We start from the raw sequence: 12,134 nt of genomic DNA, 5'->3' as shown, positions 1-12,134 counted from the left end.
CAGTGTCCTGTGCCCTCCTGGGTGCGGGGCTCAGATGCCCAAATGCCTCTCCCTCCCCGCCGCCCCCTGTAGTTTCAGCCTCAGTGTCGGGTGTGCGCCGAGTGGAAACGGGAGATTCTGAACCATCACACCAACCGAAACGGGGACGTCCACTGGGGCAACTGCCGGCCGGGCCGCTGGCCCTCGGACGCCTGGGAGGTGGCCAAGGTAAGCACCTGCGGGCGATCGGATCGGGTGGGAGGGGTGACACCGCGGGTAACCTCAGGGCTGGTGTCTGGGCGGCCCCGGGCTGTGCTGTCGGACCCAACCCCCCTTAGGGAAGCAGAGGCTTCCTGCTACCTGTCTGCTTCCTGGAGGCGTGAGTTCGCTACTCCTGCTGGCGAAGCTGGAGGAAGGATCCGCACGGGAGATGCTGGGACAGGGTGCAGAGCGAGGGTCACGGGCACAGGCGCCGAGGGGGCAACATGACATGCGGTTTTGAGGGAAGCGGCTCAGATACTCATCTTGGTTCTCGGGTACCATGAGGACGGCCAAGTGAGCGAAGGCAAGAGAAGGCTACCCCATGAAGGACTTTCAGTGCCCGTCTAGGGAATGAAACTTCGGAGCTGGGGGAGGCAGCCAGATGGAAGGATTCCATGAGAGTTGTTTTTAGATTTTGGCAGTTTGACGTACTAATTGGGCCAAGTGGGGAATTTTTGTTGTTGTTGTTGCCTTTTTGATGTTTGCCAGAAGCCGTGGAGGGGGTGGGGAGGCGCAGGCAGCCTCCTTGCCAGCGAGCAGCGGGCACAGGCTCGGTGCCTGGGACGCAGAAATCAGTCCCCGCTCAGCTGCGGTGAAGTGCCGCGGGGCTAGCCTCTGTTCCCTAACCCCAAAAATGAACTTGAACTGTATCAGCACCCCAGCCTGTTGGCTGTCATGGTCCAGTAAACCCACACACCTGCACCCTCTGCCCCATTTTTTTCTAAGCCAACTTCTCCGTTTACCTAGACAGGAAAACACCTTAAAACTCCATCTTTTACTGTGACGGTCCCTCACCCGTTTGGTCTCTGCTGCTGTTTTTATACCCTCGGAATTCTCTGGAAGCACAGGCCACCTGTTTATGCCACTTGGCGTTGCTGTCACCTACACACGTTCTAGTTCATATTCTTTCTAACCCCCTCCTCCTTTTTTCTCCTTCTCTGAACTGGCCTGGCCCAGCGCCAGCCCTGATGGCACCATCGTCTGCTTCTGCGGAGAGGAACAATCTCCCAGGAAGCTGACTGGTTTCACTTTCCGTTTTTCTTTTCTTTTCTTTTTTTTAATGAGCACTATTTATTGATTTATTTGTTTTCCCCCACTCCCCGCCCCCCACCCCTTTTGGCAACCATCAGCTTGTTCTCTATATGAGTCTTTCTATTTTGTTTTGTTTATTCATTTGTTTTTCTAGATGCAACATGTAAGTGAGATCATATGGTATTTGTCTTTCTCTGACTTATTTCACTTAGCATAATACCCTCTAGGTCCATCCATGTTGTCACAAATGGCAAGAAGAAAACAGAAGCACTAATTCAAAAAGATATATACACTCCTAGGTTCATTCCAGCATTACTAGTAACAGCCAAGATAGAGAAGCAGCTGAGCCCTAACCGGTTTGGCTCAGTGGATAAAGCGTCGGCCTGCGGACTGAAGGGTCCCAGGTTCGATTCCGGTCAAGGGCATGTACCTTGGTTGCGGGCACATCCCCAGTGGGGGGTGTGCAGGAGGCAGCTGATCGATGGATGTTTCTCTCTCATTGATGTTTCTAAGTATCCCTCTCCCTTCCTCTCTGTAAAAAATCAATAAAATATATTTTAAAAAGAGAGAGAGAAGCAGCTGAGGTGTCTATCAATAGATGAATGAATAAAGAAGATTGTGTGTGTGTATATATGTATATATATATATATATGTGTGTGTGTGTGTGTGTATGTGTGTGTCTGTACAATGGAATCTTATTTGACAGTTAGAAAAAGGAAATATTGCTGGGCCGGGGTGGCTGAGTGGTTGAACAACATCAACACATGAACCAAGAGGTCACCAGTTTTAGAGAGGAGAAAAAGAGAGAGAGAGAGAGAGAAAGATCGATGTCACAGAGAACATCGATTGGTTGCCTTCTGTACGTGCCCTGACCACGGGTTGAACCTGCCACCCTTCATTATATGGGATGAATGCTCTAGCCAACTGAGCCACACTGGCCAGGGCTCCAATCATTCTTGCTTCCTCTCTTCCCGAACTCTCACTACCCTCTTTGTACCTGCACAGTCGTTATGAAATCCTCCTTCTCTCCATCTCTGCGTCACACTCTCGCCCTCCCCTTTTTATTCCCTTGCCTAAAGCCCGTGGGTGGCTTTCTGATGCCCTTGGAATGCATGTCAGACTCCTTTCCAGAGCCAAGAATGCCCAGCGTGGTCTGGCCGTTGTTTATTTCTCCACCCTCACCTCCTCCTCCTCCTCCTCAGTGCAGACACAGCAGGCGGCAGTGAGAGGCAATAGGCGTGCTTCACAGAGCTGCGTCTAACACATGGAGCACATGGTATGCGACATAGTTTTAAGAAACGGCTTTCAGAGGCAGTAGAACCCCCCTGTCGGCTTCTGTTTCTAGAGAAAGGGAATAATCACTAGAATAAAATGCCATTGTGCAAGAGGCGGGTTCACACGGGCGAGAAAATGCCAGCCAGAACATGCCTTGTCGTGGGAAAGAAAGCCATACCTGGTCTTGAGGCAGCTAAGGCTCCTCTAACTTGCTCTTTTCCTCAGCAGTAGCTGGAGCGACAAGCAGAGTTTCTCCTTCCTTTTCTTGGAATTCGCTTGTGCTGCTCTAGCTGATTTCTCTGTTAGCCTGTGTAGCATCCGGAACAGGCTTCTTTCAGAGGCTGGCGTGTCGGTGGCTGTGAAGATATAGAAAGACTGGGATGGTACTGGCCACCGTACCTTGTGATAGGAGCCATTTAGGGTAGACGGCTTTTTTTCTTAATGACATGAGGCTCAGGTGTAGGATCCCCGCCATCAGGAACATGGCCCTGACTCTCCCCCCGGGCAGCCCTGTAGGAGGCAGTGCTGTCGCTTGCCTACTGAAATGTGTTTGTTTTCCAGGGAACTCTTTATTTAGAGTTCTCATCGCACGGAGTTTCTCATGTGTCATCTTTTCCAGTCCCTTGGCAGGCACGTACTCCGAGCTGCTTAGCTTGGTAAAGTTGTTGCCTTCAGATGTAAATTTGGCAAGATTTCAGGCAAGAAATGTGCCCCAGCCTTGCTATAGCACCATTTGGGGGGGTTTGTGCCAGAAAATGCTGTAAAAGGCAAGATCCTGCTAGAACAGGCCCTTCTGCTGTCATCTAGTGCCTGCAGCCCGGAGCCCCATCTGGAACTCTGCAGGCCCGACCCGCCCGCACCGTCAGCAGGGTAATCACCCGCGTTTAAGGCCTGTTTATTGGCACGTGCCAGGCGCCAAGCAAGTGCTTTACTCGCATTAACTCGTTTAATTCTTGCAACACACTTCGAGGTACATGAGAGAATTGCAGTCAATTCGGGAAACAGACACGCGACATTGGCCCCAGTAGCTCACGGGCCTGGAGGAAACTCAGGTGCCCCTCGCCTCTCCCTCCCACAGGCCTTCATGCCCCGCGGACTGGCAGACAAAGCAGGACCCGAGGAATGTGATGCCGTGGCTCTTCTAAACCTCATCAACTCCTGCGATCACTTCATGGTTGATCGAAAGAAAGTCACAGAGGTAAGAGCTGTCCGATTGCAGTCCCTACAGTGGGAGTCAGTCACGTATGTCGTGTGGAGCCCGCTGAGAAACACCCGGTGATGCTGAAGCAGCGCGCAGGCGCAGGCGCAGCCCACAGCCCCTCCCCAAACACCGACGTGCCCAGAAACCTAGACTTAGCGTCAGAGCTGGCACCGCTCGGCAGGCTAGTGGGGCTCACATGCGTCACCTTCTGTGACGTCCAGGATCTCCCGTGCAAATGCAGTCAGGAGACTGGCCTCCTGTTCTTCCCAATGAACGCTTCCTGGCAGCTCGCTGCTGTACCTTTCGCCACCAAGCCAGGTGTTAAAAACTATGTGTGGCCGAAACCGGTCTGGCTCAGTGGATAGAGCGTCGGCCTGCGGACTGAAGGATCCCGGGTTCGATTCCGGTCAAGGGCATGTACCTTGGTTGTGGGCACATCCCCAGTGGGAGATGTGCAGGAGGCGGCTGATCAGTGTTTCTCTCTCATCGATCTTTCTAACTCTCTCTCTCTCTCCCTTCCTCTCTGTAAAAAATCAATAAAATATATATAAAAAAAAAACTATGTGTGCAGAGCAATGCATCATTCTGTTCATGGTATGACAGCATTTGAGTCCTACCCTTCTAAATTTCATTGGCAAGCCCGGCCAGTGTGGCTCAGTGGTTGAGTGTTGACCTTTGAACCAGGAGGTCACAGTTCGATTCCTGGTCAGGGCACAGGCCCCGGTTTCGGGCTCCATCCCCTCTGTGGGGCGTGCAGGACGCAGTCGATCCATGATTCTCTCTCATTATGGATGTTTCTGTCTCTCTCTCCCTCTTCCTTCTCTCTGAAATCAGTAAAAGTATTTTTAAAAAACTTTTAAAAATGTAATTGACAAGACCAAGGTACATAGAACTGGAGAAAATAGGAACACTACTGAATAAAGGCCAGAATAGATCACTATGTCAGATCTCCTTGGAGATTTAGACAGAATTCTCTCTTTCACCAGAGAACAGCTCTACATAGTTATTACTCTGAGGGGCATTGAAGAGAGTACATTTGAATGGAGTATTTATAACACGTAGAGAAAATGCATGTATATTCTGCTAGGTTGCCAGCGGCTAAAAGGACTGAGAAGCCTCTATGACATCAGTAGAGACAAAAACGATCGCAGTGCGAAGTTGACCCCTGTGCTCTCTCTTAACAAAGATGTGGAAGACTTGCCGTGCATTAATGAACATATGATTACACAGCACCATCTGTCTTAAAACACAAGCTAAAGGTGGTCTTTCATCATGGTTTCTGCAACAAAAAGCTCCCTTGGCCCAGCTTCCTGGGGTTCCAGCGATAGTTAAAGGCTTTTTGCATTTTCTGCTTTAGCCTTGGGTGTGCGCAGAGCCGCTAGCCAATACTCTTGCTCTTTGGCGGGTGGTTTTCAGCTAAGGGATGTGGGGGATGGTAAGAGACAGCCCAGCCAGTCACAAGATTTCAAGGACTAAGGATAGTTGTAAGCTTGTTTGTATTTCTTTCCCTGATGAATTTATTACTTAAGTGGCAGGGGGTTGAACATAACAAAAAGCCTTTCTGCAACTTTTTTTTTTTTAATATGTTTTGTTCTTTTTATTGATTTCAGAGAGAGGGAGGGAGGGAGGGAGAGGGAGAGAGAGAACCACAGATCGGCTGCCTCCTGCATGCCACACACTGGGGATCGAGCCCACAACCCGGGCATGTGCCCTGGCCGGGAATGGAACCGTGACCTCCTGGTTCATAGGTGGACGCTCAACCACTGAGCCACGCTGGCTGGGCTGCAACTTTCTTTGAAACTACAGAAATGTCAGTTTACCCCACTGTTTGACTTTGAAGCCTTTTACCTTTTTCTGTCTTTCTGTAGGTGATTAAGTGTCGTAACGATATCATGCACTCTTCAGAGATGAAGGTATCTTCTATGTGGCTTCGAGATTTCCAGATGAAGATCCAAAATTTTCTGAATGAATTCCATAATGTCCCAGAGATTGTGGAGGCGTACTCCAGAATAGAAGAGGTAAAGATTAGGTTGAACACTTCTGGCATAAAGAACTAAAGGGAGCCCTAGCTGGTTTGGCTTACTGTATAGAGCATTGGCCTGGGGACTGAAGGGTCCCAGGTTCGATTCCAGTCAAGGGCATGTACCTTGGTTGCAGGCTCATTCCCAGTAAGGGGTGTGCAGAAGGCAGCTGATCAATGCTTCTCTCTCATCGATGTTTCTAACTCTCTATCCCTCTCCCTCTCTGTAAAAAATCAATATATATATTTTTAAAAAAAAGAACTAAGGGGAGCCCTAGCTGGTTTGGCCCAGTGGATAAGGCGTCGGCCTGTGGACTGAAGGGTCCCGGGTTCGATTCCGGTCAAGGGCACATGCCCGGGTTGTGAGCTCGATCCCCAGTAGGGGGTGTTCAGGAGGCAGCCGATCAATGTTTCCATTTCTCCCTCTCCCTTCCTCTCTGAAATCAATAAAAAAAAAATTTTTTTTAAAGAACTAAGGGGGAAAAGTAGCCACAGTCACTCATTTAGAATTTGAAGTTTATTAGGTTTAAGTGAAATTTTAGCGTATCAACAGGGTAAAACATGTTGATATGAAATCTAGAATTGTACTGGGCTAGGAAGCTTTTCTGTGGTCACAGGATGTTATTAAAATGGGTCCAGTCAGTGATAATTCATTATAAATGCTTCAAGTCATCCAGTGGAACATCTTTTTCATGCAATCAGTTCATACGTTTGTTCGGGATTCCAACAGCTGCTGACATCTGACTGGGCTGTCCTCATCCCCGAGGAAGATCATCGAGACGGGTGTGAATATGAAGCAGGCATTTACCTGAGTGAGAGCCAAGTCCATGAAATCGAAACGGAATTTCTAAAGGAAAAACTTCAAGAGATTTATCTTCAAGCAAAAGAGCAAGAGGTGTTGCCAGAAGAGGTAAACAAAAATAAAAATTACTGTATCCTCTGTGTGAGTGAACAAAACGGAGACAGCAGGGAGGAAGAGTAGCTCCTCGTAAGGTATTCCCAGCCACGTTTCTGATTTATAAGACAAGTAATTTCCAGAAATGAATCCCCTTTGGGCACAGATGAATATTACCTTTAAACAGTTCTTTTCACTTCGTCAGCACACATTTCAGTGCCTGATATGTGCCATAGAGTGGAACCACATGGTAAGGCTGCCACAGAACTCTGAACAGCGGCTCTAGAGAGTCTCTATAGGTGGGGGTGGGGTTGTGAAAAAAGGGCTTTGCTGAGAAGGTGCTGTTGAGCTGGGACTCACAGAATCAGCTCAGAGTTTGACAAATGGGCAAGAGAAGAAGGGCGTTCTCGTCAGAAGGAACAGCACCTGTCAAGGCATGAAAGCAGCTTGGGCCCGGCCGGCGTGGCTCAGTTGCTGAGTGTCGACCTATGAACCAGGAGGTCACAGTTCAATTGCCAGTCAGGGCATGTGCCCGTGTTGTGGGCCTGATCCCCAGTAGGGGGCATGCAGGTGGCAGCCGATCCATCATTTTCTCTCATCATGGATGTTTCTCTGTCTTTCCCTCTCCCTTCCTCTCTCTGAAATCAATATTTTTTAAAAAGAAAGAATAGCTTGGGCCTGCACAGTGACAAAGTGAGCCTGGGAGGAGGCATGATCAGATGTGAGGTGGTCAGGTAGGTTGAAGCCATATTTTGAAAGATTTTCTGTGCTTCACCCAGGGGTTGGACCTTATTCCCAGGAAGTGGTAGGGAGCCGACAGGTGTTCTTTGTTGTTTTTTTAAATCCTCACCTGAGGATCCGTTTATTGATTGTAGGAAGAGTGAGTGGTGCCCTCCCTGGCACACCATAGGTGTTTAAAGTGATGAATACGACTGTTAAGTCTTCTGTGTTCTAAGTCCATGGGCTTCATCTTGCTTTATTTTAAAAGGCATAGAGCCAGCCCCGCTTCCCTTCCTGCTGCTGCTTCCAGAGGCCACCCGAGTCCCCTCTTCCCTCTTGAGGGAGCTGCAGTTCTTTCCCGTTTGTGTAACAAAGAGCAAAACACACCAGCAGCACCACACTCAAGCCAGGAGTCCGTGTGAGCTGCGCGCTGGAAGGGAACCTGCCCTCACTTTATCACAGCCCCCAGGAGCGGGCTCTGTGGGGTGGAAGGCTGCCGGCGTGGGTGCCCTCGCTCTGGGCCTGTGCCTCTCATGCCTCGCTGCATCTTGTATCACTGCAGAGCTGGCGACGGGACATTTCGAACCCTCATTATCTCTGTTTTCCAGGAGCAAATTGGGGTTAATTGGCTTGTTCTCTGGGTCCCAAGTCTCTAGATAGGGTTGATAAGTTCTCATTTCGCATGCTTTTGTTCAGTAGACCATGGCATTTCTCTTGCTGTTTCCATTGATCAAAATGTAAATTCAGATTGATTGGCATGTTATCTCTAAGAAGTTGAAGGTTGGCTTTCCACGATGTGTGGAACTTGACCTTGTTTGGCAGTTCAGTCCCAGATATGGTTATCCGTGTTCTCCAGGGTCAGTCTCCAAAGGCAGATGATGCGATAGCCCGCATTTCAGTGGCTCTAAGATGCCATCCATTGTAAGACACAACATGGATTCCGTTACTTCTAAGACAGAAAAAAAATGCTGCCAATTTATTGTAAGACACTCAGTGGTAAGATGCATTCTCATTTGAGATGTTAAAATAGGAAAAAACAGCAACACATGCATCCAGGAATGAAGGAATACGGTGATTATATTATGAGCACAGGACTTTTTCTGTAAGTATTTAACAAGACCTGTTTCTGGTATTCGGTAAGAGAGTGGGAGTCGGTGGAAAGCCAAGTTGAGGAAGAATGGCTCATGGTGGTAATTTAGTGTGACGGTTCCCAGAATGCCTCATGGAGCTCATGGCAGAGAGCTCGTCATGTCCGTTCTTTCCTGTTCGATCAACGAGCCGAAATGATATCTAACGTTATCAAAGGGGCCCCCCTGGAATACACTGTGTGTGTGTGACCGTGCTTATAAGTTGCGCTCTGCTTCAGAGCCGCGGGGAGCAGCAGCCGGCCAGCTCCCTGGGGACGTGTGTGGCGTGTGGCCACCAAGGGCCAGCTGCCACCCCAGCGCCCCTCGCCTAGCCCCGCTGGCCCTCCCTGCTCTGTTCAGACCTGGGAGTTTAAAATGCAGCTGAAGAACATTGAGCGCAGTAAGTGGCTAAAAAAACAGGGGCAGAACTTGCGTGTTCTCGAAATTCATCACTGATCTCAACAACCCCGGCGAGGGCCCCGCTCCGCAGAGCGTGTGTGGCGCACAGACCCAGCCAGCGTGTCCCCGGCTCTGCAGGAAGGGCCCCAGGGGGCGGGGGGGGGGGGCTTCCAGAGCACCAGGCACCGGCAGTGAGCGCTCGCGGTGCGGTGCCCACGGCGTCCTGTGTGCTGGGGAAGGGGAACTGGTGTGATCCTCATTTTCCGTGTTTATGGTTTCCAGATTGATCCTTTAAAGCCCAGGTGTCCTTCAGGAGCTGCGGGCTTGTTTCCAGCCGGGTCATAAACAGCTCCAGCTGCAGGGCGTCCCCACGTGCTTCCTAACCTCCTCCCCGGCCCTCCCTGCCCGCTGTGCATCTGGGCGACAAGCCACAGCCCTGACTTCTGTCCCCGGCGGACATCATCCCGCGTCTCTGGCTGTTTTATTCGCTGGCATCACAGTCACCTGAGTGCTTGCTGAGTGCCCCCACCCCCCAGACCTGCATGGGAATCAATCATGTGCATCCTAAACTTTAAGGACCACCTTCCTACTAGGGGTAGGGCACTCCACCACGTTTCTTCATTAGATTTAGATCTCCCTGACTTAGCTTGGGGTTGGAGTTCCCCATTTAAAAAACTTCATCAGCCCTGACTGGTTTGGCTCAGTGGATAGAGCATCGGCCTACGGACTCAAGGGTCCCAGGTTCGATTCCGGTCAAGGTCATGTACCTTGGTTGTGGGCACATCCCCAGTAGGGGGTGTGCAGGAGGCAGCTGGTCGATGTTTCTCTCTCATCGATGTTTCTAACTCTCTATCCCTCTCCCTTCCTCTCTGTAAAAAATCAATTAAAAATATTTTTTTAAAAAAATAAAAATAAAAAACTTCATCAGCCCTGGCCGGTTTGGCTCAGTGGATAGAGTGTCAGCCTGTGGACCGAAGGGTCCCGGGTTCAATTCCGATCAAGAGCACATACTTTGGTTGCAGGCTCCTCCCCGGCCCGCGCCCTGGTCGGGGCTAGTGCAGGAGGCAACCAATCGGTGTGTCTCTCTCACATCAGTATTTCTCTCTGTCTTTCCCTCTCTCTTCCACTCTCACTAAAAATCAATGGAAGAATATTCTCCAATGGGGATTAACAACAACAAAACTTCATCATACCCCAAAATACAAGTCACTCTCACCTTTCTCACAAGCACAGTGACCAGCGAGGGGGTCCTGGAATAAGCCCTTGGTACACTTCCAGGCTGCTGTTCTGCGAGTGCTGGTATTAGTTTGTCTGGAAGTGTGTTGCTGGTGGGAGTTTAAATTGGTACAACCTCAGTAGATGGAAGTTTTGGCAAAAGGTATGAATAAAACAGAAAACCCCATCAGAATTAAAACTGCATTATTGGCACATATACAGCATTATTGGTCTTAACAGAAGGTGTGAAATAAAACATTAAAATGTGAAACATCAAAAACTGAAATAATATTCAGCCATTAAAAAATATAACGGGGGCACTCTTTCTAATCTGAGGTAGGAAAGATCCGTTGAAGAACAGTGTCTAGTCCGCTACCATTTGTATGTTTTTAAATGTGTGTACAATATGTGCACGTGCCCACGCGGAAATGCAGAGAATATCTCTGGAAGACGCTTCACTGTGGTCACTGGGGAGGAACGAGGTGACTGAGCACAGAGGTTTGGGAGGGGACCCATCATTTACCTTGTACCCTGTGCTCATCTTGAAGTTTTTACCTGCGCATGTATTCCTATTAAATATACATGCACAGACACATACACATACATAGGGCGTCCCAAAAAATGTACACACACTGAATAATTATAGAGGCAGTGTTTATTAAAATCCATTTCGCTTTCAACATTGAGCTGTTCAAGTGTGTATACATTTTTGGGACACCCTGTATATCTCTATATGTATGGATGTATATATTTAACAGTAATACACGTATAGGTACAGGATGCTTTGTTTTAAAGGGTTTGGTTTGGTTTGTCTGTGGGCAGGTGGCTGTAGCCAAGGTTTCTGTCTCTCGGTGGACACGTGAGCAGGAGCCCGACTTGGAGCTGGGACATTTCACTTGAATCCCGAGCCCATCAGATTCTCTGACTGTCCATTGTGTGGTTTCTTTCTGCAGATCTTAAATCGCCTGGAAGCGGTAAGAGAATTTCTAAGAAGCAATGAGGATCTTAGGAGCGGTCTTTCAGAGGATCTGCAGAAGCTGGCCAGCCTGTGTCCACAGCATCAAACACTGGATTCAAAGGAGCCTGGGGTACAGGCAGCCGCAGGGGAGGCCTGAGGTGAGCTTAGGATCTGATGTTAAATAAGCATAGAACAACCTCACCTCCTTGATGTCGGTTCTCTAAGTCGGGTCACGGTGGACACACACAGTCTCTGAGGTTTCGCTGTCCTCATTGGAGAGAAGGGACCCTGGGCTTGGTGCTCTTTCCAGTTGAGGGTTCTCACGTGTGAGGGAAATCAGCATAAACTCCCTGCCAGCCTCGTGTAGCCGAATGTGCCTGAAGTCGCTGGTCTCATCTTAAGTGAGTCAACTTTATCACATAAGCAAAGCATGGCAGCCCTAAGTGATGCCCACGGTGCCAGCTCTCAGCTGTGGCATTCATAGCAACTTGTTCATTTCCATAAGAAAATCGTACTGTTCAGTATTTTAGTTTCTTCCCCTCAAATAAAATTCAATCTCTTCTTTTATTTTAGGTTGCCCTTGGGCCAAACCAGACCTGTTCTTTGAAAGTCAGCACGACTTCACCCTCAGCCGTGCTTTTCTGTGCGAAAGGGGAGACTCCCAGAGCACTCTGCCCGCCCAGAGGGATGCTGTGTCCCTGAACTTCCCTGTCTCCTTTGGGGGTATCGCTTTATACTCCTAAGCGTGGTGTTGTTAGATACTGTTATGCCAAAACTGTTACCCAGGGGTCTTTGGTGTTTTTGCTTTTGTTTTGTTTTATTTTGTTACTATTTAAAAGGTGATGTTCTTTTCTGGTCCTAAACTCTGGCTGCTAAGCGCAGTCCCGTCCTGCCCCCCCGCCCCCTCCTTCCTGAAAGTCTCATTCATGAGGAGGCCCAAGGCGCGAGCTGTGTGTCAGAGTTGAGATATAAATCCTTCCTTTCTGGAAGAAGGCAAGAAAAAAAATGTCCCAGAAGGCCATTTTCTAGCCATTTCCAATTAGTTACAGAAC

The 12,134-nt window shown here is 49.2% G+C and overlaps 1 protein-coding gene across 1 annotated transcript; it reads left to right on the top strand.

Annotated features, from left to right (window-relative positions):
• Positions 1-13: 13 nt before the first annotated feature.
• Positions 14-11,963, top strand: LOC102264089 (chromosome unknown open reading frame, human CXorf38). Its single transcript, XM_014528881.1, has 6 exons — positions 14-207; positions 3,626-3,745; positions 5,617-5,766; positions 6,499-6,678; positions 11,078-11,240; positions 11,656-11,963. The coding sequence occupies exons 2-5, from the start codon at positions 3,632-3,634 to the stop codon at positions 11,237-11,239; spliced, it is 606 nt and encodes a 201-aa protein (XP_014384367.1). The 5' UTR covers positions 14-207; positions 3,626-3,631; the 3' UTR covers position 11,240; positions 11,656-11,963.
• Positions 11,964-12,134: the final 171 nt, after the last annotated feature.

Source organism: Myotis brandtii, unplaced genomic scaffold, assembly GCF_000412655.1.
Source record: "Myotis brandtii unplaced genomic scaffold, ASM41265v1 scaffold657, whole genome shotgun sequence".
NCBI classification, from domain to species: Eukaryota; Metazoa; Chordata; class Mammalia; order Chiroptera; family Vespertilionidae; genus Myotis; species Myotis brandtii.
Note: the sequence above shows the minus strand (reverse complement) of the source record. Positions and strands in the feature narration are given on the sequence as shown.